Genomic DNA, 24,768 nt, shown 5'->3' on the forward strand with positions numbered 1-24,768 from the left:
CTATAGGTTGGTGTTATCAGGTCATGTCATATGAAATTCAGCAGGTTGGGAATCCAGTCTGCAATGTCTTGTGGGTCTTGTATGTAATCTTACATCCTCCGGTACAGAGGCTATGAATTGCTCTGATTCCGCTTGTGGAGGGGCTGGGCTAGATTTTCTTTGTCTTAGTTAATGTGACTACCCAATTAATCAGCAACAGCAGACTACCTCAGGAGTGCTGGTCAGCCCCTCCATAATTTTCCCATTCTTCACAGGCTCGGCAGGGATGAGAAGCAATATCTGAGATTTGAATTTTGTTCTTCCCATTAAATGCACATGGCGCTAGTCCCGGGTCACCAATAATATGACATTTAATATTTCTGTAGCAATGAATGTTCAAAGAGTTATATAAACGTAAGCTAATTGATTTTTGCAACAGCCTTGTAAAACCAGTTATGAAGTATTTCCATTTTGCATATGGGGAAACTGAGGGGCAGAGGTTGTGACTTGCTCAAGTCAAATAGCAAGTCATTGATGGAGCCAGAATTAGAGCCCAGGGCTTCCCGACTCCAAGCCCCTGTCCTCATTCCTCCAGACTATTAACAAAAACGGAGAAAACTGCCCCGTCACTCAGTTCAGCATGCAGAAGGGCGAGCTGCTTGCTGCAGGAAATCTGGTTTGAAAGTTTGCTTATGAAGGTTTTCATTTTAACTCTGCATTTTGGTGCTTCCCTGTTGCTCTGCAGATCACTATTACCGGGGCATTACTGTGGCCTGGCAAGTGGAGGGGCCGGAGCTGGAGAGCATAAAGCAGCATCCATCCTGCAGTGATGCTGGTGCCGCATCAGAAGATTTTTACTGTTCATAATGCTTTCAACAATAATGCTTAAAGCAGCTTCCGCAGCTGTTTATTTTAAAGGGATGTGCCAAATAGGTTAGCAATAGCCTTGTGCAGAACAGTGGCAACTGCATCACCCATACAAGAATACTTAGTCCTGCCATGAGTGCAGGGGACTAGAGTAGAAGACCTCTCGAGGTTCCTTCCAGTCCTATGATTCTGTGTCTGACCTTTTTTTTTTTCATTTTCATTTTATAATTGCAATAATCTTAGGGCAGGGCATTTCCTGGCGTTAATGGCCACTGCTTGTACGTCAAGCTTTTCCCCTCCCTCAGCGGGTCATTAATCCCTAAGGGATCTTGATCATTATAGCTTACGTGTGTCAGCGGGGTTCGTGTACATTTCAGTACAGTGCAACCTGGGAGTGAGGAACACCTGGTAACTGAAATGTTTGCAACTCTGAACAAAACGTTATGCTGGTTCTTCCAAACGTTTACAACTGAACATTGACTTAATACAGCTTTGAAACTTTACTATGCAGAAGAAAAAATGCTGCTCGTAACCATCTTAATTTAAATGAAACAAGCACAGAAACAGTTTCCTTACCTTGTCAAATCATTTTTTTAAACTTTCCCTTTATTTTTTTATTAGTTTAACACAGCACTGTCCTGTATTGGGTGCTGCCTGATTGCCTACTTCTGGTTCCAAAATAGGTGTGTGGTTGACCAGTCAGTTCATAACTCTGGTGTTCACAACTCTGAGGTTCTACTGTACTTTGTAGCAGCCAAATACAGGTGCACGTGGCATGACTCCCTTGAGCCAACTCCTCAGTCACAGAGAAAGCTAATGACCTGGATTTGAATTGTAGAAGTTAGATAGAAAATCCCTTTTATGTTGACCAGTTCATTTCTTCCCTAGCCCTGGTGCAGGATTATTCCTGGCTAGTGTATGTTCTCCAGTACTGTGGTTTTTTATTGGGATCCTCCTAGGTTTTACTCTTTTTAAATTCTCTTAAGAGCATAAAAATAGCTTTATTGGGTCAGACCGATGGTCCATCTAGCTTAGTATCCTGTCTTCTGACAGTGGCTGGTGTCAGGTGCCCCAGAGGGAATGAACAGAACAGGCAATCATCGAGTGATCCATCCCCTGTTGTCCTGTCCCAGCTTCTGGCAGTCAGAAACTTAGGGACACCCAGAGCATGGGGTTGCATCCCTGACTCATCTTGGCTAATAGCCATTGATGGATCTATCCTCCATGAATTTATCTCATTCTTTTTTTGAACCCAGTTATACTTTCAGCCTTCACAACATCCCCTGGCAATGAGTTCCACAGGTTGACTGTGCGTTGTTTGAAGAAGTACTTCCTTTTGTTTGTTTTAAACCTGCCTATTAATTTCATTAGATGATCCCTGTTTCTTGTGTTATGTGAAGGGTTAATAACACTTCCCCATTCACTTTCTCCACACCGGTCATGGTTTTATTGACTTCTATCATATCTTCCCTTAGTCATCTCTTTTCTCAGCTCAACAGTCGCTGTCTTTTTCATTTCTCTTCAAATGGAAGTTGTTCCATACCTCAGTCATTTTTATTTCCCTTCTCTCTACTTTTTCCAATTCTAATTTATCTTTTCTGAGCTGGGGCAACCAGAACTGCACACAGTATTCAAATTGCGGGCGTACCATGGATTTATTTAGTGACATTATGATATTTTCTGTCTTATCTATCCTTTTCCTAATGGTTCCCAACATTCTGTTAGCTTTTTGTTTGCCATTGCACATTGAGTGGATGTTTTTGGAGAACTATCCACAATGACTCAGATCTCTTTCTTGATTAGTAACAGCTAATCCTCCTCATTTTGTATGTAGAGTTGGGATTATGTTTTCCAATGTGCATTACTTTGCATTTGTCTGCATTGAATTTCAGCTGCCATTTTGTTGCCCAGTCACCAAGCTGAGTGAAATCCTTTTGTAACCCTTTGCGACCAGCTTTGGACTTAATTAGCTTGAGTTCTTTAGTATTGCTGGCGAACTTTGCCACCTCCCTGTTTAGCCCTTTTTCAAGATCATTTATGAATATGTTGAACAGCACAGGTCCCAGTACAGATCCTTGGGGGACCCCGCTGTTTACCTCTCTCCATTCTGAAAACTGACCATTTATCCTAACCCTTTGTTTTCTATCTTTTCATCCATCGGTTTTTTGATCCATGACAGGGCCTTCGCTCTTATCCCATGACAGCTTACTTTGCTTAGAGGCTTTGGTGTGGGACCCTGTCAAAGGGTTTCTGAAAGTCCAAGTATACTATATCCACTGGATCACCATTGTCCTCATGCTTGTTGACCCCCCAATGAATTCTAATAGATTGGTGAGGCATGATTTCCCTTTACAAAAGCCATGTTGACTCTTCCCCAACCATATTGTGTTCATTGATGTGTCTGATAATTCTGATATTTACTATATTTCAACCAATTTGCCTGGTACTGAAGTTAGGCTTACCAGTCTGTAATCGCCAGGGTCACGTCTGGAGCCTTTTTAAAAAATTGGCATTACAGTAGCTATCCTCCAGTCATCTGGTACAGAGGTTGATTTAAGCCATAGGTTACATACCACAGATAGTAGTTCTGCAATTTCATATTTAAGTTCCGTCAGAACTCTTGGGTGAATATCATCTGGTCCTGGTGACTTATTAGCAGGAGTCTTAGATACCCGTTTGCCGCGGAAATACGTGGAATTTGCATTTTTTACAGAGAATCTTTAGTTTTACATTTTGTGAAAAAATAAGAACGTATATTAACTAAATTTTACTGAAAGTTAGGATGATCATATTTCCCAAATTGAAAATGGGACACCATGCGGGGCTGGCCCGAGCCACCAATGCCGACAGCCTGAGCCCCAGCGCCTGGCATCACCTCCACCCCACCCCAAACATTCCTTTGAGCCCCTGTAGGGGGCATATCCCACTTTTGTGGGGGGGGGGGGGGGCAAAACTGGGCATTTGTCCTATTTGCAAACAGGACAAATGCCCAGTTTTGCCAAAAAAGTTGGGACATTCAGGACAGGGCTTAAAAAGGGGACTGTCCCAGCCAAAATAGGATGTATGGTCACCCTAGTTCAGGGGTCGGCAACCTTTCAGAAGTGGTGTGCTGAGTCTTCATTTATTCACTCTGATTTAAGGTTTCGCCTGCCAATAATACATTTTAACATTTTTAGAAGGTCTCTTTCTATAAGTCTATAATATATAACTAAACTATTGTATGTAAAGTAAATAAGGTTTTTAAACTGTTTAAGAAGCTTGATTTAAAATTAAATTAAAATGCTGGACCGGTGGCTAGGACCCGGGCAGTGTGAGTGCCACTGAAAATCAGCTCGCGTGTCGCCTTTGGCACACGTGCCATAAGTTGCCTACCCCTGCCCTAGTTCAACTGATACCTATATATATTGTGGCTAGGGAAACTAAAGTTCAGCATTTCATTTTAATCATGGGAAAACGTGGATTTTGATTTTGCTTTTTATTGGAGAATTTTGCTTTTTTTATCACGGGAAAACTAGGATCCCTGCTTATTACTGTTTAATTTATCAGTTTTTTCCCCAAACCACCTCTAGGGACATTTAAATCTGGGACAGTTCCTCAGGTTTGTCACCTAAAAAGATTGGCTCAGGTGTGGGAATCTCCCCCATATCCTTTGCAGTGAAGACAGATGCAAAGAATTCATTTAGCTTCTCCACAATGGCCTAGTCTTCTTTGAGTGTTCCTTTGGCACCTTGATTGTCCAGTGGCCACACTGACTACAGCACTTGCGTTATTTTTGTAGTTGGGGGAAGACTACAAACAATCCTGAATAGTAATTATATAATTGGTAGGAGAATTCTGTGAAATGAAATATGCAATGTTCACCTGATGCCTAACTTTAGGCCTACCAACCTGGACAGAGTTTCTTGAAATACCGCCCTGATCCCTGCAGGGAAAGAAATTTCAGTGTTTGGTGACAGTTTTGCAAAACATTCTGGTTACTTTGGTCCGGATGAGGGTAAAAGCCCCATTATTTATTTATTTGTATTACCAGAGCCCTTCAGAACCCGTTCCAGTTGGCATAATGGTCACTTCTCTGTCTTGTTCAGTTAATAGATTGTGCGCTGATTCACCATTTGTGGTTTGGTTCCAGGCCCGGTGGGAATGGCAGCAGCTGCCGCCGTGGCAACAGGTAAAAAACGAAAGCGACCTCACGTGTTTGAGTCCAACCCATCCATCCGCAAGAGGCAGCAGACACGTTTATTACGGTAAGGACCCTCTACTGCCGCCGCCTGTGGCTTCTGCAAGCTAACAGCCAGGTCCATTTCTGTTTGTGCCTTTCCAAAACCCATTTGTTGTTGAGAGATCAGAGACTGGCCACGTGTTGCTCAGCTGGGGGCATCTTTGGCAATTTGCATGGAATCTGAGGGCTGCATTTACTTTGCAAAAACGGATCAGATTGCAGCTGTCCTCTGCTTTAATATGGTAGTGTGAGCCGCAGAGACTGGAGTCCCCATTCTGATAGTATTCTCGATTTATTTCTATTCCTGCCTAATCACAAATTTAGTCCACGTCCTCCTAATTACCATCTTGCTTTTTTCCATTTGACTTCTTTACTGCTAAAACCATTATCTTGAGAACCATTGGCGCTGCAATATCCCAGCTCTGGAATGGTATAAACCATTCACCCCCATCACGAGGGATGCATCTTTATTGTATTATTGAATGAGGCCTCTTATAAGACCTCCCAATGGTTCTGCAAGATGAAAATGCGCTAACACTTGTCCCTGCACGCCCTCTTCTAGCAAAGCTGAGGTGGCACATAGCAGAGTGCATCACACAGTGGGTATTTTCAATAAAAATGTCCTGGGTGAAACCACATTATAGGGGCTTCAGCTCTTTCTTCCCTTTTCTAGCACAAATGACTTGGGTAAAACACTGGCAAAGCATGTCAGTTTCATGCATTTTGTCAGTTTGACAATCAGAAGAATTTTGCCATTTTGTCAGCATAGTTAAATAGTAAATGTTTGTCTGTTTAAATCAGCGTGCGAGCCAGAAGGGAGCTGGTCTAGTGTCTCTGACGCTGGAGCGTCTATATGGTGTCACATGATGACAGCTTTCAGCAGTACATCCACTGCTGAAGGGGGCTCAGAAATGCCCATTTGCATTGATAACCTTAATGTCGCATAAAGTGGCAACTTATGTGGTGAGAACTGCTCCTCCTCCCCTATATAAACTTTCTATGATCCGCTCTAGCAAAGTCACTGCCATTTTCTTGACAATTCTCTCACATCATTTAAATGTTAATACAAGGAAAGAAGTGGCAAGTCTGAGTGTTTCCCCATGGAAGGACCATCCCAAAGGGACTCACTGATGTAACAGGTGGCTGAATATACACATTTCCCTTAGCCAGCTGTTGCAATGTCTCTGTTTCTTGCTTACCACACTTCAGTTATGGTTTGTGCAGGATTGAAGTACCTGTGAATTATTCAGCATTGTTGTGGGATTCTTTATCTGTAAAACATTTCAAAGTGCTCTACCTATAAATTCTGTATATTCTGTTAGCCAGTGGATGACTGTAGCTTGTTCCTCCCTCTGTTAACTGATCATCCACATGCGGCAGAAAATTCATTTCTCTCCAGTGTTGCACAATTGGTCAAGTGCTTCAGGGAGATTTTCTTGACATCAGGTGTTGGTCGCTGCTGGAGATAGGGTGACCAGACATCCCGATAAAATTGGGACCGATATTTTGCTCCGCTGGCAGCACTGTTTTTGTTTTTGTTTTTTGTTTTTTTTGCTCCACCGGCAGCACTCGGCTTTTTTTTTCCTCTGCTGGCAGACACCCCCTCCCCACCCCCATGTGTCCCGATATTTTCTTCCTCTCATCTCGTCACCTTAGCTGGAGACAAGATCCCAGACATGATGGGCCCAGTGGTTTGAGCTGATGAGACATATCCTCTGTGCCCTTCACTTCACTGCTGAGAGAGAAATGTTCATTTCTTTCCTCTCTCTACTTTACTTTACTTTTTTCTTTTTCATGAACATATTTCTTTGTGAAAAGTAGAAACGTCATAGCTGAGCTGGCGTCTGGCAAAAGGGAATATAGCAGGCCCGTGGGAGCAAAGGGACGCTTGTGTGGTCACTGTTACTCACCAGGATTTCCTTTCACACCTGCTTTTGGAATGGGCAGGGTCAAGAGGAGGGATTGTAATCTGAAGGACAGTGGCTGGAATGGCCCTTACTTTTATCTCCCCTCTCCCCTTGTTTTCTTCCCCTGTTTCAGGAAGCTGCGTGCCACGCTAGATGAATATACCACCCGAGTGGGGCAGCAGGCCATTGTTCTTTGCATATCCCCCTCCAAACCCAATCCTGTTTTTAAAGTGTTTGGTGCTGCACCCTTGGAGAATGTGGTAAGTCTCCCTGGGAAGGGGAAAAGGATCTAAGATGAGTTGTTTGCTTTCTGTGCATGTTTCATCTTGGCTTATAATGCCTCTAAGAGCCAGTGAGTGGTGTCAGCTTCAGGTTTGAAAAACACACACACCTGGAGCCACAAGATCAAATCCTGGCCTGGTGAATAACTGAATGCGGGGCTTTCAGATAAGGACTTAATACTGAAGTCCCACCTGCACTGTTTAGAGACACTAAATGTTCCCTGTCACGTCTCATAAAAGAGTTTAGCTTAGTGTTCCAGACCAAAATTTCCCCTTTCTCCATTTCTGTGCTGTGAGCTGATTGTGCATCGGGATGCTGCCTCCACCCTAAAGATGGCTGCATTCAGTGCTGTTCTGTCTACCATGTGGAGTACTTTGCTGGGGAGCTATGGAATGAGATCAGGGCTTAGAGCCTGTATTGCTCGCCCCAGTGAGCTTTGGGCAAGGCTGGGGTAAGGTAGGAAGGATCTGACAGCTATTCATGGTGGTACTGTCTTGAATGGTCAGGTGCGTGGTGGGAGGAGGGAAGGGATTTAATGGGACTTCTGGGACCAAAGACGTGCGTGTTGTTACCTTGCTCTCATTTAGCTATGATTACGGGATGTTACTTACAGCTTTGGTTCCCAACCACTGGTATATGTAGCAGTTCTGGGACTTCAAGCTTTAGCCACAGGTGCTTGGGCTGGGCAGCAACCCCTGAGCCAGTAGCCCCCGCTGCAGCTCCTCTCCAACCTGAAAGATAAACGTGCAGTTCTGCCTCCGTGCTGAGCTACATACGTCACCAAATCTCCTGCCCTATTTGCTGTGACGTGCTATATCTTACGGTGCTCCAGGCCTTACCCTTGTGGGATCTGGGGTTTGAAGCAACCCAGGCTCCATTGTGGCTTAGGTTAGAGGAGTGTGTCCAGTTCAATAGGAGGCAAGCAGTGCGGGTGCCCCTGAGGCTGGACGTGCAGTTCATGTAGATGCCTGCAGTGGGAGGGTGGGGCCTAAGGGAGTCACTGGCTGGTACTGCTGAGGTCTCAGTCTGGCAAACAAGTAGTTACCTGGGATAGTTGGAGACCACCGATTTCCAGGACAGTCAGGAAGGACTGGACTCTGCTGGTAAGTGGAAAGGGTTTAAAATCGTCTCGGCTGTCAGTGATTCCAGCTAGCCGCGAATGAGCTTCCTTGAGCCTTGCAGGAAATGAGGGTGTCACGGAGTGTGGGGGAGTCAGGGCCCTGCACCCTCACTTCCTGCGATTCACCGTGACTCTCAGCCAGCCAGTAAAACAGAAGGTTTATTAGACAACAGGAACACAGTCCCAAGCAGGGCTTGTAGGTACAACCAGGACCCCTTAGCCAGGTCCCTCTGGGGGCAAGGAGCTTAGACCCCAGACTTAAGGTTCCCTGCGTCTTCCCAGCCAGCCCAAAACTGAAACCCCCTCCAGCCGACTCACTCCCCTCCCCCCGGCTCCTCCTCTAGCCCTTGTCCAGTTTCCCAGGCAAAGGTGTCACCTGGCCCCACCCCCCTTCTGGCTTAGGTTACAGGCTCAGGTATCGTCCCTCAAATAAAGTCATCCCCTGCTATCTCATCCCCAGTGCAGACAGTCCCAGTAAAACTAGACGACATTCCCAAGTCAATCTGCCCCGCTCCCTACTGCGTCACAGAGGGGATCATCCTGGTTGCAACTGCACCGTTGTTTCCAAACTTTTATTAAAAGCATTCTAACGCTCCCCCTTGGCGGTGTTACTTGGAGTTTCATCATTTCTCTTTCATGCAGCCCTTTGGGGCCAGTGGGTATTTTTACCTCCCAGCTGTGGCATTGTTTGCTCACTCAGTTCTGCAGTGTCTTGGGGAAGAGTGAACAGCCCCTCCTCCGGTTACCTAGCACCCTTGCCTCTCTTGTTGCTCTTTACCTTGTTTACCTGAGCCTAATGATTCCCCACAGGTGCGCAAGTACAAGAGCATGATCCTGGAAGACCTGGAGTCAGCACTAGCGGAGCATGCACCTGCGCCACAAGAGGTTAACTCCGAGCTGCCACCCCTAACCATCGACGGAATTCCTGTCTCTGTGGACAAGATGACCCAGGTAAGCAGCCAAGGAAGGTGGAAACTTGGAAGAAGAAATGAAGAGGAGTTTTAAAGCCTGTTGATTTTGCAGAGGAGTGTATGCCTGCGTCCTAAGGGACACTTAATCCCATCTCTCTGGTGGGACCATAGTGGGCCAGGTAATAGATGTGAATATTTATCACTGGTGCTGCTTTCCATATGACATTGTAGAAATCCTAGTGAGGGCTAGAGCACAGATTGCTGGAACTCCTCCCCCACCTTTCCCCGTGGGATCATTGTCATTGTGCTCCATCAGAGCTAGTCAGTCCTGCACCTTGGAATGGTTTGTAACCACTGGTATCGGGAAGGTGGCTTATTACTTGTCAGTAGAATCCCCTTTTAGTTTTCCCCCCTTGTGCCTTGTTTTTTCTCCTCTCTCCCTTTCTCGCTGATGCTGTGGGTGGAAGCAGAAGGAAACCCACTGATAGTTATGCTCCAGGGCAAACGCCACTCTCCCACCTCAGGGGCAGGGGCGAGCTGCTAATACCTGGTGGTTACAGTGAGTCATCTGTCGTAGCGGTGGGAGGACTCCTCATCCTCTCATGACCCAGTCCTCATCTGAGCAATGTTGCATTGGTGGTCCCATCTCTGGGAGAAAAGAGGAGGGAGTTCTGAAGGAAACTTCTCCTGAGTGGGGAAGGATCAATAGTCTTGTATGTAAATCTCCTCTCCCCTGGTGGTGGCAGGGACAGGAGAGGAGGAAAGGATGCAACGAACACTGTGTAAAGGAGCTAAGTAAAGGGCTCTGCACGTGCTCATCCAGGGAGATTGATCTATCAAAACAAATCACAAATGCCCAAACCCCGCTGGGAGGCAGAAACTCAGAGAGGAACAAGGCTGAGTGAGACCTGGGGTGAGGGTGGTCAGTAAGTTAGATATGGGTTTGTAGCATGATATGTCAGCAGAAGGTCAAGGTGCTTCAGGAGAAGAGTTGTTGATGCAGAGAGTGGTCAGAGCAGTGAAGAGAGAGGTTTTCACCTCAACAGTGGTGACATTGTGAGGAAGGGACAGAGAAGAAATTGGTGCTAGTGGAACAGAAGGAAAGGAGATTAGAGAGAGAGGAGGTTGGCTTCTGAGATTGCCTGGAGGAAATCCAGGATTTGCAGCTATTGCAGTGTGGTAGAAATTTCAAGAAGCTTCCCCTCTTTTTGCTGCAGGATGTAAGCACATATATAAAAATAGCAAAAAGAACAGGAGTACTTGTGGCACCTTAGAGACTAACAAATTTATTTGAGCATAAGCTTTCGTGGGCTACAGCCCACTTCATCAGATGCATAGAATGGAACATACAGTGAGAAGATATTTATACATACAGAGAACATGAAAAGGTGGAAGTACCCATACCAACTGTAAGAGGCTAATTAATTAAGAGAAGCTATTATACAAATAGCTGCTATTAAAAAGAAGAATTTTTGTCCAGTCAACTCGATGGCTGTTAGTGTTGCATTTCATCATTGAAACAATATAAAAATGTCTAACTTTCATTCTAGTAAACCCCTCACATGGATTTTCTACACGGAAGATATTTAATTTTTATGCTAGCGTTGGAAATGAGAGCAACACTTCAACATCAAGAGTTGTTTAAGTTTTACCCGTGGCTCTCCAAACATGGTTAGACAACCTCAGCTCCTTAATCTGTACTTTTTGTTTTAAAAAACTTCTTGCGTTAAATCTAAAATATAAACAGTTCTGTTTCCTCTAGGTGTGAAGTGGCCTTGGCCATCAGCTGTTAAGAAAATTCTGTGGTTTTGAAACAATTATTCTGCGCATAAATCTGGCCTAGGCAGGTGGCTGTGGGGCGCTGACTGCTTTGATTTGCCATGTGTGAGATGTGACTTTGATTTCTGGTTCTTCGTGCTTACTCTTCTGGCCCAGGACTTATTCACTGCTAAGGGGAAGGTGGCACCTTGAGTCCTTCTGCAAAAGCTCCTTTGACTGATCTGTTAGCACGGTTGATGATTTCCTAAATCAGATAGTTAGTTAGCTCTTGCTAACACCCTGCACAAGGGGGCCCAGATCCTAAACAGGGTTCAGTAGGCACTCACTGCTATTGCAATATAAATAATGAAGAGTACATATACAGAGGGGCTTGCTGACTGCTCCAGTGCACTCTGCTTCTAACCTTCCCTAATCTCTCTGCCCCTCCTCTTTCTATTAGTGGTGGAGCACTTGTACGCTGGCGTTCTCTATTGGAGCAGCGTTCTCTGGCAATAAGTTTGCAAACTGTTGATGCAACAGTAAAGTAACTTACAAGGCATCTTATTTTGAGATCTCGTGCACCCATCACGCTTAAGTAACTGCCTAATTAGGAATACCTTTCTTGCAGGAATGATGCTTTTCGTTTAAACAACTGTATTGCAATGGTGTTGAATTTCTCCCAAGCTGTAGACTCAGGGGTAGGCAACCTATGGCACGCGTGCCGAAGGCGGCACACGAGCTGATTTTCAGTGGCACTCACACTGCCCGGGTCCTGGCCACTGGTCCGGGGGGCTCTGCATTTTAATTTAATTTTAAATAAAGCTTCTTAAACATTTTAAAAACCTTATTTACTTTACATACAACAATAGTTTAGTTATATAATATCGACTTATAGAAAGAGATTTTCTACAAACATTAAAATGTATGACTGGCACGCGAAACCTTAAATCAGAGTGAATAAATGAAGACTCGGCACATCACTTCTGAAAGGTCGCCGACCCCTGCTGTAGACAGATGTAGCTCTTGCACTTTTACCCTCATCCTCATAGACTCGTAGAAGTGCCGGACTGGAAGGGACCTTGAGAGGTCGTCTTGTTCAGGCCCCAGCATTAACGGCAGGAGTAGGTAATAAATACCATTCTCTGTTTGTTGTGGATATTGCCCAGATCGTCGATGCTCTTGTCTCTCTCCCCTCTGTAAAATGGGGATGACTTCATAAATCAGGAATGGGCAACTTAAAGGAAGTAGAGGGCCACACGATCCACTCAAATTCTTTGGCAGGTTCACAGGGTAATGCAGGGGGAGTGTCAGGCCCTGCTTTGGGCGTGTGACACAATGGGGGAAGGGGGCAGGAGGGGTTGAAGAGTAAGCCCACCCTGCAGTCATCCCTCCGCAGCAGTTCCTATCCTGGGCTATTGTCCCGACTCCCTGCTCTGGCTCATTGGTTCTTGCAACAGCGTGCAGGTGAAACCCTCCCCCCATGATGCCCCACCCCCTTCCTGGTGTCTCTGGATCACCTGCCCTGAGCTGGGCTGTGGCAGGCTAAATAAAATGATCTGGTGGGCCACCAGGTGCTCATCACCGTCATAAACATTTATAAAATACTTTGAGAGCCTTGGATGGGAGAGGGCCACACGAGGACAAAGTATTATTAAGTATTGCCAGGGCTACAAACTCTCCGTGGGATCTGAAAATCCACCTGTGGTCTTTCTGCCTGTTAAAGTTAACAAAGATGCTACATTTGGATCACAGCTGACCGGTTTGTTAATGAGGGAGTCTCTCTAGCTTACAGCTATACAGCCCCTGCAGGGCTAAGAGAAGTAAACACTTACTTCAGTTAAACCTGAGCTAGCACTTGGACACTGCAGGGAGCAGAGACGTTGACTAAAATGGTGCCACGTTTTCAGAGTCACTTTTCTGACCACAATGGCACTTTAAGAGTTATAAATAAGTCAATCTTAAAGCACAACAATTCTGCAGTGACCCACGTTCAGGGCTCCGCATCTCATTTGGGAGAGCGGAAGATACTACTAGCCCTCAATCAGTGCAAAGAATGAAGCATCTTGCATGGCTAGTGATTCCATCAAATGTTGTAGCAGAAACCTTGATCCCCAGAATGCCCAGCTGAGCAGAGAGAAAGCTTTTCAGTTGACGGCTGATCTGATGTTTGCCTTCGTCAGCTAACAGGAGAATCTAGCCTTTTTCAATTCTTGTTTGTGACTGGAGATTACAAAGCCTGGAGGAAAGCAGAAAAATTTTAAAATACATATTGGGCATCTCAATTAAGAGGCACGTCACTAGGAATGGAAAAATGAGGCTTTGGCTTTGAACAGCTGCAGGTCTCATTGGACAGGTGTTAGAAGTGTTAGGTTTAGCTCACTGAAAAGGAGATGAAAATAATTCTCCTTTTAATTGCCCTGCTTCTTTGGAGGTCTTGGGGGAAATAAAACCTTCCGTAGGTTGAGTAAAGGTGTTTCCATGGATTTGCAGACGGAGAGCACTGCCCACCTGTGCTGTGTGTGAAAAATGTGTGCAGCGGGGTCTGATTCTGAAGCCCTTACTCAGGGGAATCTCCCATTGTAGTCAATGGGCATTTTGACGAAGGACTTCAGAACAGCCCAGTCGTGAGCTTGCTGGCTAGTAGCTTATCCATGTCTTTATCTGAACTCAGTGCATGAACACTGAGTCATATTCTGCACTCAGCTCTGCATGTATAAACCTCAGTGAAATTGCTGCATGTTGCTTACACCTTCCTGAATGCAAAATTTGTCCCTTAACCTGACTTTTCTTTCTTTGTTTTAACATCTGCATATGACTTGGAGGCAAAGATGACTCTACCCCACCCCAGTTCCCCCTAAAAAGGAAATTAAAAGGTGTTTGTTTCACTGATGTGGGTCAGCATCTTGGCACCAAACCAAGTTACCATTAGGCGCTGAACAGTTATGTTGGGGAAACTAAAGTTAGTCAGTCGTGGTGAGTAGAGGATGGACGGGGGTTGAAGCACACCTGTAACCATGCAGGCCAGCATTCAGAAAGCATCCTATCATTGGAGCTCAGGGTTTGTTCTTGTGCCTGGTTTGCAGCATCCTGATGCAATGAAGTTGCTGTATGAACCTTGTGTGCTGCTACAGGTGGAATGGGATGTACAGTAGTGAGCTTTAAGGGACAGTGGTACTGTAGGCTCTCCTGACTAGAGGGTGCACCACGCTTCAGGCTGCGCAAGAACTCAGCCAATGGGTGAACAATCCTGATTGCTTTATACGTTTCTTATTTTTCATCTGACCAAGGTGTGTGAGGGGGAGGGAGATGGCTCATGTAAGAGTAAAACGCAAGATGAAAGCAAGTGTGAATGGGTGAGGTCAGTTAATCAAAGGTTCTGATTGAGCCTCTTCTGCATGGTATGTTCTGCCTACTCTCCCGTCCCCAATCTCTGCTCCTCAGCGCTGACCCATTGTAGAATATTCCGTGAGTTTCTCTGCTTTGAGCACTCGTAGCGTTCCCACTGTACCTCTGGCTATGGGTTGGAACAATATTATTAGAGATTTGCCTCCGGTGGTGGGGGGTGCATTTACCAGGCATATTAAGGGTTCCATCCTGTCCGGTGCCAGGTATCTTCAGTTCCCATTGAGATCTGTGAGATCAGACCCTCCCTCTCATTTTTGCTTCAACAAATGATTAAATTTGGCCTAACTTCTCACCCAGTCTGGCCTGTCTGAAGGGGCAGCAGTGAAAAGGGGTTCCAGAAGGGCAAGATGAGCTTTGTAAAAAGGCAATTCGCGATGGTGAATTTGTTGCTACCTACATTGGCCGATGTCCCATTTTTTAAATCTGCTGCTGCAGATAAAATATTATTTGATCATTCAGTCTAAAATCCACTGCTGCAGAATGCGGCTTTCTCATCTGTTAGGAAGGATGGACACATGATCACAGAACCCCAGTGTTCCACTCTGGTTACCGCTTCATCTGCAATCACCTGCTTCATCATTCAGGTACGATTCAAGAATAGGAATTGTCTAGACTTGGCTGAATCCACCTATGCCCCATTGCAGCTGTTGCAGATGGCTGGTGTTCTCCCAAGGGGGAATTTCTGGGGACCCTTGGAAGGCTGTTCTTCACAGAAGGTGCTCTGTTCTGGAAGCTGCTTCCCTTAGCAGACTGTCAGAGTTCAGGCCTGGCTGTTATTACATGCATCTTGCACTTTGCCCTGTTGCTTCTAGTGTTTCTGTGTCTCTGCAGTTGGGTGCATCTTGGTTTTTTGGAGGCTGAGGATAGTTAAGATCAGGATTAACTCATTAGCTTTAAGGGTTCATCTTACTGTTTTTCCTTAGAAGACCCCAGGTGCTTTAGCTAAAGGGCACCCAATAAACGTTTCTAACAATATCGTGTATAGACCTTGATTGTAGCTCACGCAAGCTCTTTTCCAAACTGATGGACTGAGGAGATTGGAATGAATCTCTATTTTTATAAGTGACTTGCTTTTGCCAGGGTTTCCCCTTTTTGTATGGTGGGGAGGGGGGGTTGTGAGGGTCTGAGGGCTCCGAGTTCAACATACTGTGCGGATTCCCTCCCAGAATCTGCACACTTAGGTGATATGGGGCTCTGCATCTCAGAACTGTAGCCCATTTTAGGCTTTTGTGAGCAGGTGGGATGAGGGGGGCAGGTCTTGTTGTGATGCTAATTAGAGAGGCCCTCGCGCTTGAGCAGGTTATAATGCCGTGCCGCTGCTGTTGATTGTTTCCCTGGTGGATTAAAGGCGAACCCTCCTTAACAAGTGCCCTGAGTAGCTTGAGTCTCTGAACTCCTGAGGATCAGTAATTAATCCATCTGGTAACAAGGAGCACAGCTTGCAGCTAGGAGTTCTGGGAAGGAGCTTTTGACAACGAAATTCCATTCACGCTCATGATTTTTTAATAATTAGCGTTTCTATAATGCTTCTTGCTCAAGCATCTCAGAGCACTTCACAGCATGGGCATTGCCCCTGTTTTATCAATGGGGAAGTTGTGGCACAGAAAGGTTAGACCACACAGCAGGCAGCGTTCTAGAGGGCAGAGCCTGAGGTGGGGGGGGAGGAGACCTGGGTGTGTCTGCTACCGACTCCCTGCATGACCTTGAGCAAATCATTTAACCTCTCTGGGCCTCACTTTCCCCATTTCTACCTTGGGGATAGTCACCTTGAGATGAAAGTAGCTATAGAAATGCGGATGGTATGTATTGCCCTGGGCTTTATACAGAATCTATGGGGAGTGCACTTCTTCGAGTGCTGGTCCAGAGGGATATTCGCTGTGGATGCACGTGTGCTTGAGACCGGAAGAGTCTTCATTAGCGATGTCCATTGGTCCGCGCCTGCACAGCGTCGTGCTCCAAATGAAGTGCATAAAAGGTGGCTTGGACCGACCACCTCTCCAGTTCCATTCTACCACTGATGGTCTGAGATGGAATTCCACAGTGCCCGCAGCTTGGCTGGCCTTCCTGCCATCTGTTTGGGGATTATTGTAAATCGTTTATTTTAGTGTCGTTAGTTTAGCAGTGTAGCTAGTTAGATTAATGTTTGGATTAGGAGGTGTTCCTCCTTCTTGATCACCTGCACCGTTTGGAGTACCCATGATGCCCCAAATCCTGGGCTTTAAGTCCTACGTGGCCTGCCTCTGGGTCTTCCTGGTCAGTTATCCCCACTCCTTCTGCCTGTACTGCCTTGGAGAATCTCATATTCCATCCGAGTGCGAGATTTGTCGTTCCTTCCTACCTTGTCCGTGACAATCTCAAGAGTTTCGGCTTAGGAGGCATGTCAGGAGCTTTCCATGAGGCCACAGCTCGACCCAGGGGCTTCTGACCCCCATGTACGTTGCCAGGATCCATCCACTAGCACCTCTCTGGACCCAGCACTTCCCAGATCATAAAAGTCCAGATCTAAAGACTCTAGCAGGCATGGATGGGAAGAGGGTAAAGGAAAGCGCCCTCATGAGAAGCGGGAGAAATCCCCATCTAAACCCTCTACGAACAGGTCTGCCTACCCTACCCCCTCTAAGTCAGGCAAGACTCGGTGCCCCGGTACAGGTGTGTCTGCATCTCCCAGGTGTATGCGTGGATATCAGCCATACCAGGAATCAGGCATGCCCATTGACTGTTGCCTAAGTGAGGGGCAGGTCCAGCTCCATCATCAGTGAAGGAGAGGAGAGGGTGGTCGCTCTCTGCCGCAGTGGTTCCGTACCACAAGCAGAGAAGGAACTTAATGGTACCAACACCTACTTACCATCCCAAGCCTGTGATGTCGGCTTCATCTATGCGTAGAAGCCCCTCTTGCTCTTCTGCTGGACCCACTCACTGGTCCCTTCCGCTGTGGTATGAAGCTGCCAGCACTGACCGTGCACCACTCATGCATGCCGTCCACCTGCAGTGGCACCACTAGACAGGCAGTTCTGTCGGCTTCGCCCATAGACTCCAATCACTCATATTCCTCTGGCAGGATTGATGCATCGGTCATTTTGACAGTCCAGAGATGCGCCATTAGCCCTGATAGGGGTTCCAGAGCCTCGTTTGTACTCTGCCATCTCCGCAAGACATATCATCAGCCCTGGGACGAGTGACACCCTCCCCCATTGGGACCACTTCCATATCCATATGACCCCACACCACGTCCCTGTTGGGGTTCTTGGGACCCTTACTTCAGACCCCCTGGCTCCAGGAGATAGGAGCAAGAGTGCCAACAGAGATCACCTCGTGGGGAAAACCATCAGCCCCTGGAGCATGGTAAGGATCAGGAACAGCCCAACCAGCAAGAACCCTCCCTTCCACTAGTGGCTCTTTCTTGTCTCCCAAGGAGGTGGTGGTGCCAGCCTCACCTTTGCTGCCTGAGGATTATAAACCTCTCCGGGACCACCTGAGGAGGATTGTGGAGGCTTTACAGATCTCGCTGAAGGAAGTCTAGGACCCTACTTACAAGTTTCTGGATATCCTGCAGACTACAGACCCCGGCAAGGTGGCACTTCCCATCAACAAGGCCATATTAGAATTGACTGGGACTGATTGGCATGCTCCAGCCACTTATGCCCCAACTCCAAAAAGGATGGAGAAAAGCTATGTTGTCCCACCTAATGAGGTAGAATATTTGTTTTTCCATCCCGTACCAAATTCTCTAGTAGTACAAACTGTTACTGAGTGCAACAGACTGCACCAGCCTCCTTCTACCCCATCCAACAAGGATGCTAAAAAACTGGACCTCCTAGGGGCTCCTTGGTGAGTGAGACAGGTTTGGTTCATCTGAATCCTCCAGATGTCCACATACCCATGTATCCACTTAAAATAGTTGCCAAACCTTCTGACTTGAGACAAAAGCAAAACAGTCTATCCCAGCCCAGCCTCTCTCCACCTCACAACCTGGTATTTGGATGGGCAATGAGAGAGGTCATGCTCCAGGGAAGTCCAGTCCAGCCTCAGCAACAGCAGAAAGGCTTCTGCAAGAAAATTCTGTGCTGCCAAATGAAAGAGAATCTCCATCTGGTGCGAACGCCCCCAGATACCTCCCATGCCTCTCATCTTGGACCATCTCTTCCTAAAGTCTTCGGGTTTGTCCATTAGATTGCTGCCAGGTACACACGCAACAGCCAACTCTTTCCATCCTCTCGTAGGCAACTGTTGAATATTCACCCATCCTACAAACATGAAATTTCTGAGAGGTCTTGTCAGAACCTTTCCTCCAGTATTGGTGCTAACTCCTAATTGGGACCTTAATTTAGTGCTGTCAGCATTTATGAATCCGCCACTTAAGTCCTTGGCCTCCTGCACCCTTCTCCATCGATCCACGAAAGTAGCCTTTCTAATGGCAATCACTTCCACTAGGAGAGTAGGGAAGTTTGTAGCTCTTATGTAGGCCCTCCCTACACAGTATTCCATAAGGATAAAATGTCCCTAAGGGTACATCCCAAACTCATCCCAAAAGTTCTCTCTGAATTCCACCTTAATCTGCCTATCCCTCTACTGGACACTTCATTCTCTAGATGTTCATAGAGCTTTGGCTTTCTACCTGCAGAGGATGAAGCCCTTTCAAAAATCCCAAAGACAATTCATCTCCTTCAATGAGCAAAATGAAAGGGGAGGCAATTTGATCACACAGGCTCTCAAAATGGATTTCAGGCTGCATTCTGCTATGTTATGAACTGATGGAAACTCCTCAGGGTGTGAGGGCACATTTGACTAGAGCACGCGCTACCTCTGTAGCTTCTCTCCAAGGCATACCTCTGGTACAGATCTGTAGAGTGGTGACAATGGGTCTCTTTGCACACCTTTACCAGGCACTACGCCCAAGCTTCTTCAGCAGATGCATCCTTTGGCACAGTGGTCCTGGGATCCATGGTGCAGCATGGGTCCTTCGCTCCTTCCTTCTCCGTGAGCACTTCTTGTGAGTCACCCATGGTGAATACTTGTGGGGACAAGCACTCAAAGAAAAAAGGAATGTTACTGTCTTTATGGTGACTGGAGTTCTTCAAGATGTGTGGTCCCCATGGGTAGTCCATGACCCCCCTCCTTCCCCTCTACTTCAGATCCTTCCGAGGTGATTTGCGGTAGAGTTGGAACTGGAGAAGCGGTCTGTCCAGGCCACCTCTATGCCTTCGGTTCAGAGCATGAGGAGGTTCAGGGTGCAGGCGCAGCCCAATAGACACTGTTAGTGAATAATCTTCTGGTCTCGGGTCCTCGGAGTGCATGCACACCCACAGTGAATACTCCTAGGGAACGTACATCTCGAAGAACTCCTTTACCGTAAGGTAAGTCACCTTCCTTTCACACTGTCCTGTCAGTCTGAAGTACTCCCCTCTCTCTGGTGTTGGTGCAGGATGTTGTTTGAAGGGTTTAGAATGCAGTTACGAGCGACTTTGAGATGCAGTTGCTTAAAATACCCCGAAAAGGGAACTTTCAGGTCAACTGATTTGCAAACATGTCCCTTTCTATTAGCTTGCAGTTTGATGCTGAGGTGCCGAATACATAGGCTGGTGTGTGTGATGTCATGCAGGCAGCAGTGCATTTGGAAGAGGCCCATGCTCTTGTGACAGAAAATTGGAAATACTTGATAGTTGTCTAGTGGGGTAAACAACGTCTCTGTTGCTAGTTGGAAGTCTTGTCATGGCTGTAACCAGCAGCAAATGATTCCTCTACCCTGAGCTGCCTAGTACTGTAGGCTCTTGGAGCTGGGGCTGCAGGATCAGACTAGTTGCATCCAGGAATTCTGGTGGCAACCGTGAGAGCGAAGTTCAAATGGTTTGCCACCAGAGTCACAGAAGGTTGTGGGGGGAGGTGTGCGTGTGTGTCGGGGGGGAGAATGTTCTTGTCTAAAATTAGACTATTTCTCTGAGAAACATCTGACACTTGGGTGTCACAGTGATCAGCATTGCTTAAATTGCAAGCTCTCTGGGGTAGGGACCATCCTTTTGTTCTGTGTTTGTACAACACCCAGCACAATGGGGTCTAGGTCCTATGGTGGTAATATAAAAAATAATAATAATAATGAATATGATCTAAAAACATACTGATAGGTGTGCAGAATTCATGATCCTGCTAGTAGTAAGTCATGTTCTTGTTAATGTGTCTTTGTGGTGTTATCTGGTCTGCAAATCTCTCTCAAAATATTTTCTCGTGATAGTAATGCTTTTGTCTCAGCTGAAACATCATCCCTCTCTTTACACTTTCCCATAATGTTCTCGAAAACGTCAGCCTGACGCATCTCCTCCTCTCTTTCTTTGACAAAAGACTTTCTTATGGAAAATCATTCAGAGATGATTATTTTTTTCAGATGGAGCATGAGAAAAAGACCACCTTACACAGAGCTGTCCAACAGTTCTAGCAATGGGGGAATGTCTCCTGCTCCTGCTGTGACTTCTCCTACGGGTGGTATTTGATAGCAGAGCTTGTTGAATCCCTGCTGACTTTGTGACACCCCTGTACAATGCATACCATACAAGATACGCAGAACAGCTACGTTCAGGTTGCTTTTAGAGCATTAGCTCGGCATTTCCTCACTGATTTTAACTGGGCTGGCTAGTTCTCATCACTGCAGTTTTGAACCTTAACGTTACAGTAATATAGGGTGTGTTTTGCTTTTATTATTCTAATTGGCTGACGTACGTTTGTCGCTATCCCATGACCTAACAGTGAGCTGTTTTTCAACTGTGACTGGGGATGAGGTGAAGAGGGATTCATCACATGCTTTCAGGTGTGCGCAGGGCAGTTCCAGTGGGTAGTTTGTCTGATCATTTCCAGGTGGAAACGGAATCTAGTAATTTATAAAACTAACTGTAAACCCCCCCAAAGAAATTGGGATTTTCAGTTTTAACCCTCTTGTGCTGTTGGTTTCAGGCGCAGCTGCGAGCATTTATCCCCGAAATGCTGAAGTACTCAACAGGTCGTGGGAAGCCGGGCTGGGGGAAGGAAAGCTGCAAACCCATTTGGTGGCCTGAGGATATTCCATGGGCAAACGTTCGCAGTGACGTCCGTACAGAGGAGCAGAAACAGAGGGTATGTGTTGTATTGTCACTAACCCTGCAGGGCAGTTGTTGGGGTTTGGGAGCGGGTTGTTATGTTCTGAGCCTCCCTCTTGTGTGACAGAAAGAACAGCTAGGTCATAAACTTCCCTGGTTCCATGCCATGGTTAAAAGTTTGTGCCCAAATCATATGGGATAGCTCTTCCTCCCCAGTTCCATATCTTGGCTGGATGTCCCCCAGTTCCACATGACAACCATCCGTCTGCCCCTTTGTTCCCACCCTGGAGGGTTGACCCCCAGCTTAGTCCAAGGGGTGCAAAGGGCAGAGGAAAGCAGTGAAGGTGGTGAAAGAGGCGTAATCCTGGATCCACTCTGACTCCCTATTGCTAATTTGCTCTATGGTATTTTTAACCCTACCTCTCTTCTCCTTGCCCCCAACTCCTGTGGTGGGTAACTCCTAATCCAGTTGGCCACAGTAGCAGCTCGTGAATATAGGCTTAAGAAGTGGCTCACTGGCTCAAACTGTGTCTCTGTTCTCCCAAACACGCAATTCAGCTGCTAGACAGGACGTGTTCCAGGCCCACAGAGAGCAACCAGAGGTGGTCACCCCATCTCACCAAGCAGAGCAGTGTGTGCCCTTCCTTTAAGTGAGAGAACAGGGATAGTGGGGCAGTCGGAGGTGATTGGGGAGAAAGGAAATGTGAAAAGAATGAGAGAGAACAGACAGAAAAAGGGACACATGTCAACGATGTTGCAAGGAGCTAAGGAGGAGTGGGAGATACCAATTTACCCAACTATCACAAAGGGGCATTAAAAATGTTGTGAATCACAGGATCGGATCCTTGCACAGATTGAGCTGTCCCTCACCGGGGTGGGGGCGGCCTGGTTGAGCCAGGATTTATGGTATCAGAGTCCACCCTTTGCTTGATCTTTTTAAAAAGGCTTTGTTTTTTTCACTCCTAGTTAAATTCTCTGAAAGTTTGGAGCAGAACTGTTTCACCTCCACCCCATGGTCCTACAGACTTGTTCTGTAAAGTGGCACGTGGATGCAGACTGTACGCGTGCTGGCTTTCTTTTATAGGGTAGCTCAGGAACTGTGGGGCTTGGAGGCATGGAGGGGGCTGGGTGTTTTCTGGGAGGATTTTGTTTTTATTTTGAGAAAAAAAAAATACGGATTAAAAAATAACCCTGAAGAAATCCAACTAAAAATTTACATGGCTCAGATCCCGGGGGAATTGCTGAATGGAAACGCTGCTTTTAATTTAATTGAATTTTTTTATTTTTTTCCCCCCGTTAGGTGTCCTGGACCCAAGCATTGCGGACTATTGTGAAGAACTGCTACAAACAGCATGGGCGTGAAGACCTACTCTATGCCTTTGAGGATCAACAGACACAGCAGCAGACTGCAGCTACACATAGTATAGCGCATCTGGTCCCATCACAGACGGTGGTACAGACCTTCAGTAACCCTGATGGCACTGTCTCCCTCATCCAGGTGAGCAGAGCCCACTTGTCCCTTCACACTCACTGTAGTGAGTGGCCATGTCTGGCAGAAGTTTTTAATTATACACCTTTGGCTGTTGGCTTCAGCTGTATGTTTCAGGAATCTTAAGTCTGTCTATATTAGGTACTTATGTGGCCTCCATTACCATCATATGCGAGTTCCTCACAATGGAAAGAGGAATACAGTCATCCTTATAACACCCCTGTTATCTCCATTTTACAGAGGGGGAACTGAGGCATAGACTGTTCCCTTCATTGCTGACTCCAGATATTATATTACACATATCTCCTCTTCAACAAACATAACCTTTCCGGAGTATCATTGCACATATGTCTATCTGACCCCCGCAACAAAAACAAGACAGGATTTTCTGCACAATACTTTAGGTCAGGGGTTTCCAAACTTTTTGCTGGCACAAACCCATTTTAATAATTTCCTCCTGGGATCCCAGACAGCACGGAGGACGCCATTTTGAAGAGCAAAATGGCACCCTCTGCACAGCGTGACCTCGCACGCACCATATGTGTGAGGTCACGCCGCACAGAGGATGCCATTTTTCTCTACAAAATGGCATCCTCCACACATTGTGACCCCCATATGTATGGTGCGTGCTCTTCAAAATGGTGTCCTCCATGCATCAGGATCTCACACGCACTGTATATGCAAGGTCACGGCGTGTGGAACAAAATGGCGTTTTCAGCACAGTAGAGATCACCATGACCCCATTAGCTGATGGCACAACCCTGTTTGGGGTCACAACCCACAGTTTGGGAACCGCTGCTTTAGGCAGTGTTCATAGCACTAGAAGTAGTGGTACTCACCACCTATGCTTAAACCAACCTCCAGCCGCTTGAGAGGTTGAAACAAGTTGCCATTTACAGTAAATTGTGCATGTCTTTATTATATAAGAGTCTTAAAGCAAAACACACAAAACTGATCTCAGCTGACTCATCCCTCTTGTTTCCATGTGTGCTTTGATCAACAGTTGAAATAGTTTAGTGTTGACATTTATATTCTCATTAGCCGTCAAGGTTAACACCCATTAAAATGAATGGGGCTGCAAACACCTCTCAGAGCTTGTTTCAATCAAGCTGTCTGCTGGTACACATCACTGCATTGGTTTATGCTTTGATGGCTATACTCACAACTGTGAGGACTGGGGATTGGTGTAGTTTTAAATAAAAGCTTAGGCTTACTCTACGCCTAAAACTTAGGTTGGCATAGCTGCGGCTCTCAGGGGTGTGAAAAATCCACACCCCTGAGCACTGTAGCTATGCCATCCTAACCTCTGGTGTAGCTATGCCACCCTAACCTCTGGTGTAGATGCAGCTTAGGTCAACAGAAGAATGCTTCTGTCGATCTAGCTATCATCACCTGGGGAGATGGTGTTCCTTCAGTGACGGGAAGAACCCCTTCTGTCACTGCAGGCTGCATCTGCTCTACAGGGTTATGCCAGCAAAGCTAGGGCATTGTAGCTGTGTCACTCTAGTCCCTGTGGTGTAGACATGACCTTAGTTTGGAGCATAAGATGGCAACTTTACTACCTCTTCTCTTTCCCCTCTTCCCCGCTTTCTCCCCCGCCCCCCCACAAAAAAAAGGCACTCTCTGAGCTGCTGTGAGTTGGCCCAGTTTACTGCTGCAGACTCCCTCTTTTTGGCTTTGAGCTACTGATTTATGGCCTCCTTTTCAAGATGCTGAGCACCCATGCTCCTGTTCGTCTCTCTGGGGTTTGAGTACTCAGTGCTTCTTAGA

At 46.4% G+C, this 24,768-nt stretch overlaps 1 protein-coding gene across 7 annotated transcripts in view; it reads left to right on the plus strand.

Moving 5' to 3' along the window:
- NRF1 (nuclear respiratory factor 1) overlaps nt 1–24,768 on the plus strand; it is a 110,398-nt gene that overhangs the window by 33,223 nt on the left and 52,407 nt on the right. For all 7 annotated transcript variants that reach the window (XM_005281312.5, XM_042842254.2, XM_065552189.1 and 4 more), the window contains 5 exons: nt 4,976–5,090; nt 7,106–7,232; nt 9,185–9,325; nt 21,388–21,546; nt 22,810–23,007. In XM_005281312.5, coding sequence (XP_005281369.1) covers nt 4,976–5,090; nt 7,106–7,232; nt 9,185–9,325; nt 21,388–21,546; nt 22,810–23,007 — 740 coding nt within the window. The remainder of the gene's footprint in view (nt 1–4,975; nt 5,091–7,105; nt 7,233–9,184; nt 9,326–21,387; nt 21,547–22,809; nt 23,008–24,768) is intronic.

This window comes from Chrysemys picta, chromosome 1, assembly GCF_011386835.1.
Source record: "Chrysemys picta bellii isolate R12L10 chromosome 1, ASM1138683v2, whole genome shotgun sequence".
Taxonomy (NCBI): Eukaryota; Metazoa; Chordata; order Testudines; family Emydidae; genus Chrysemys; species Chrysemys picta.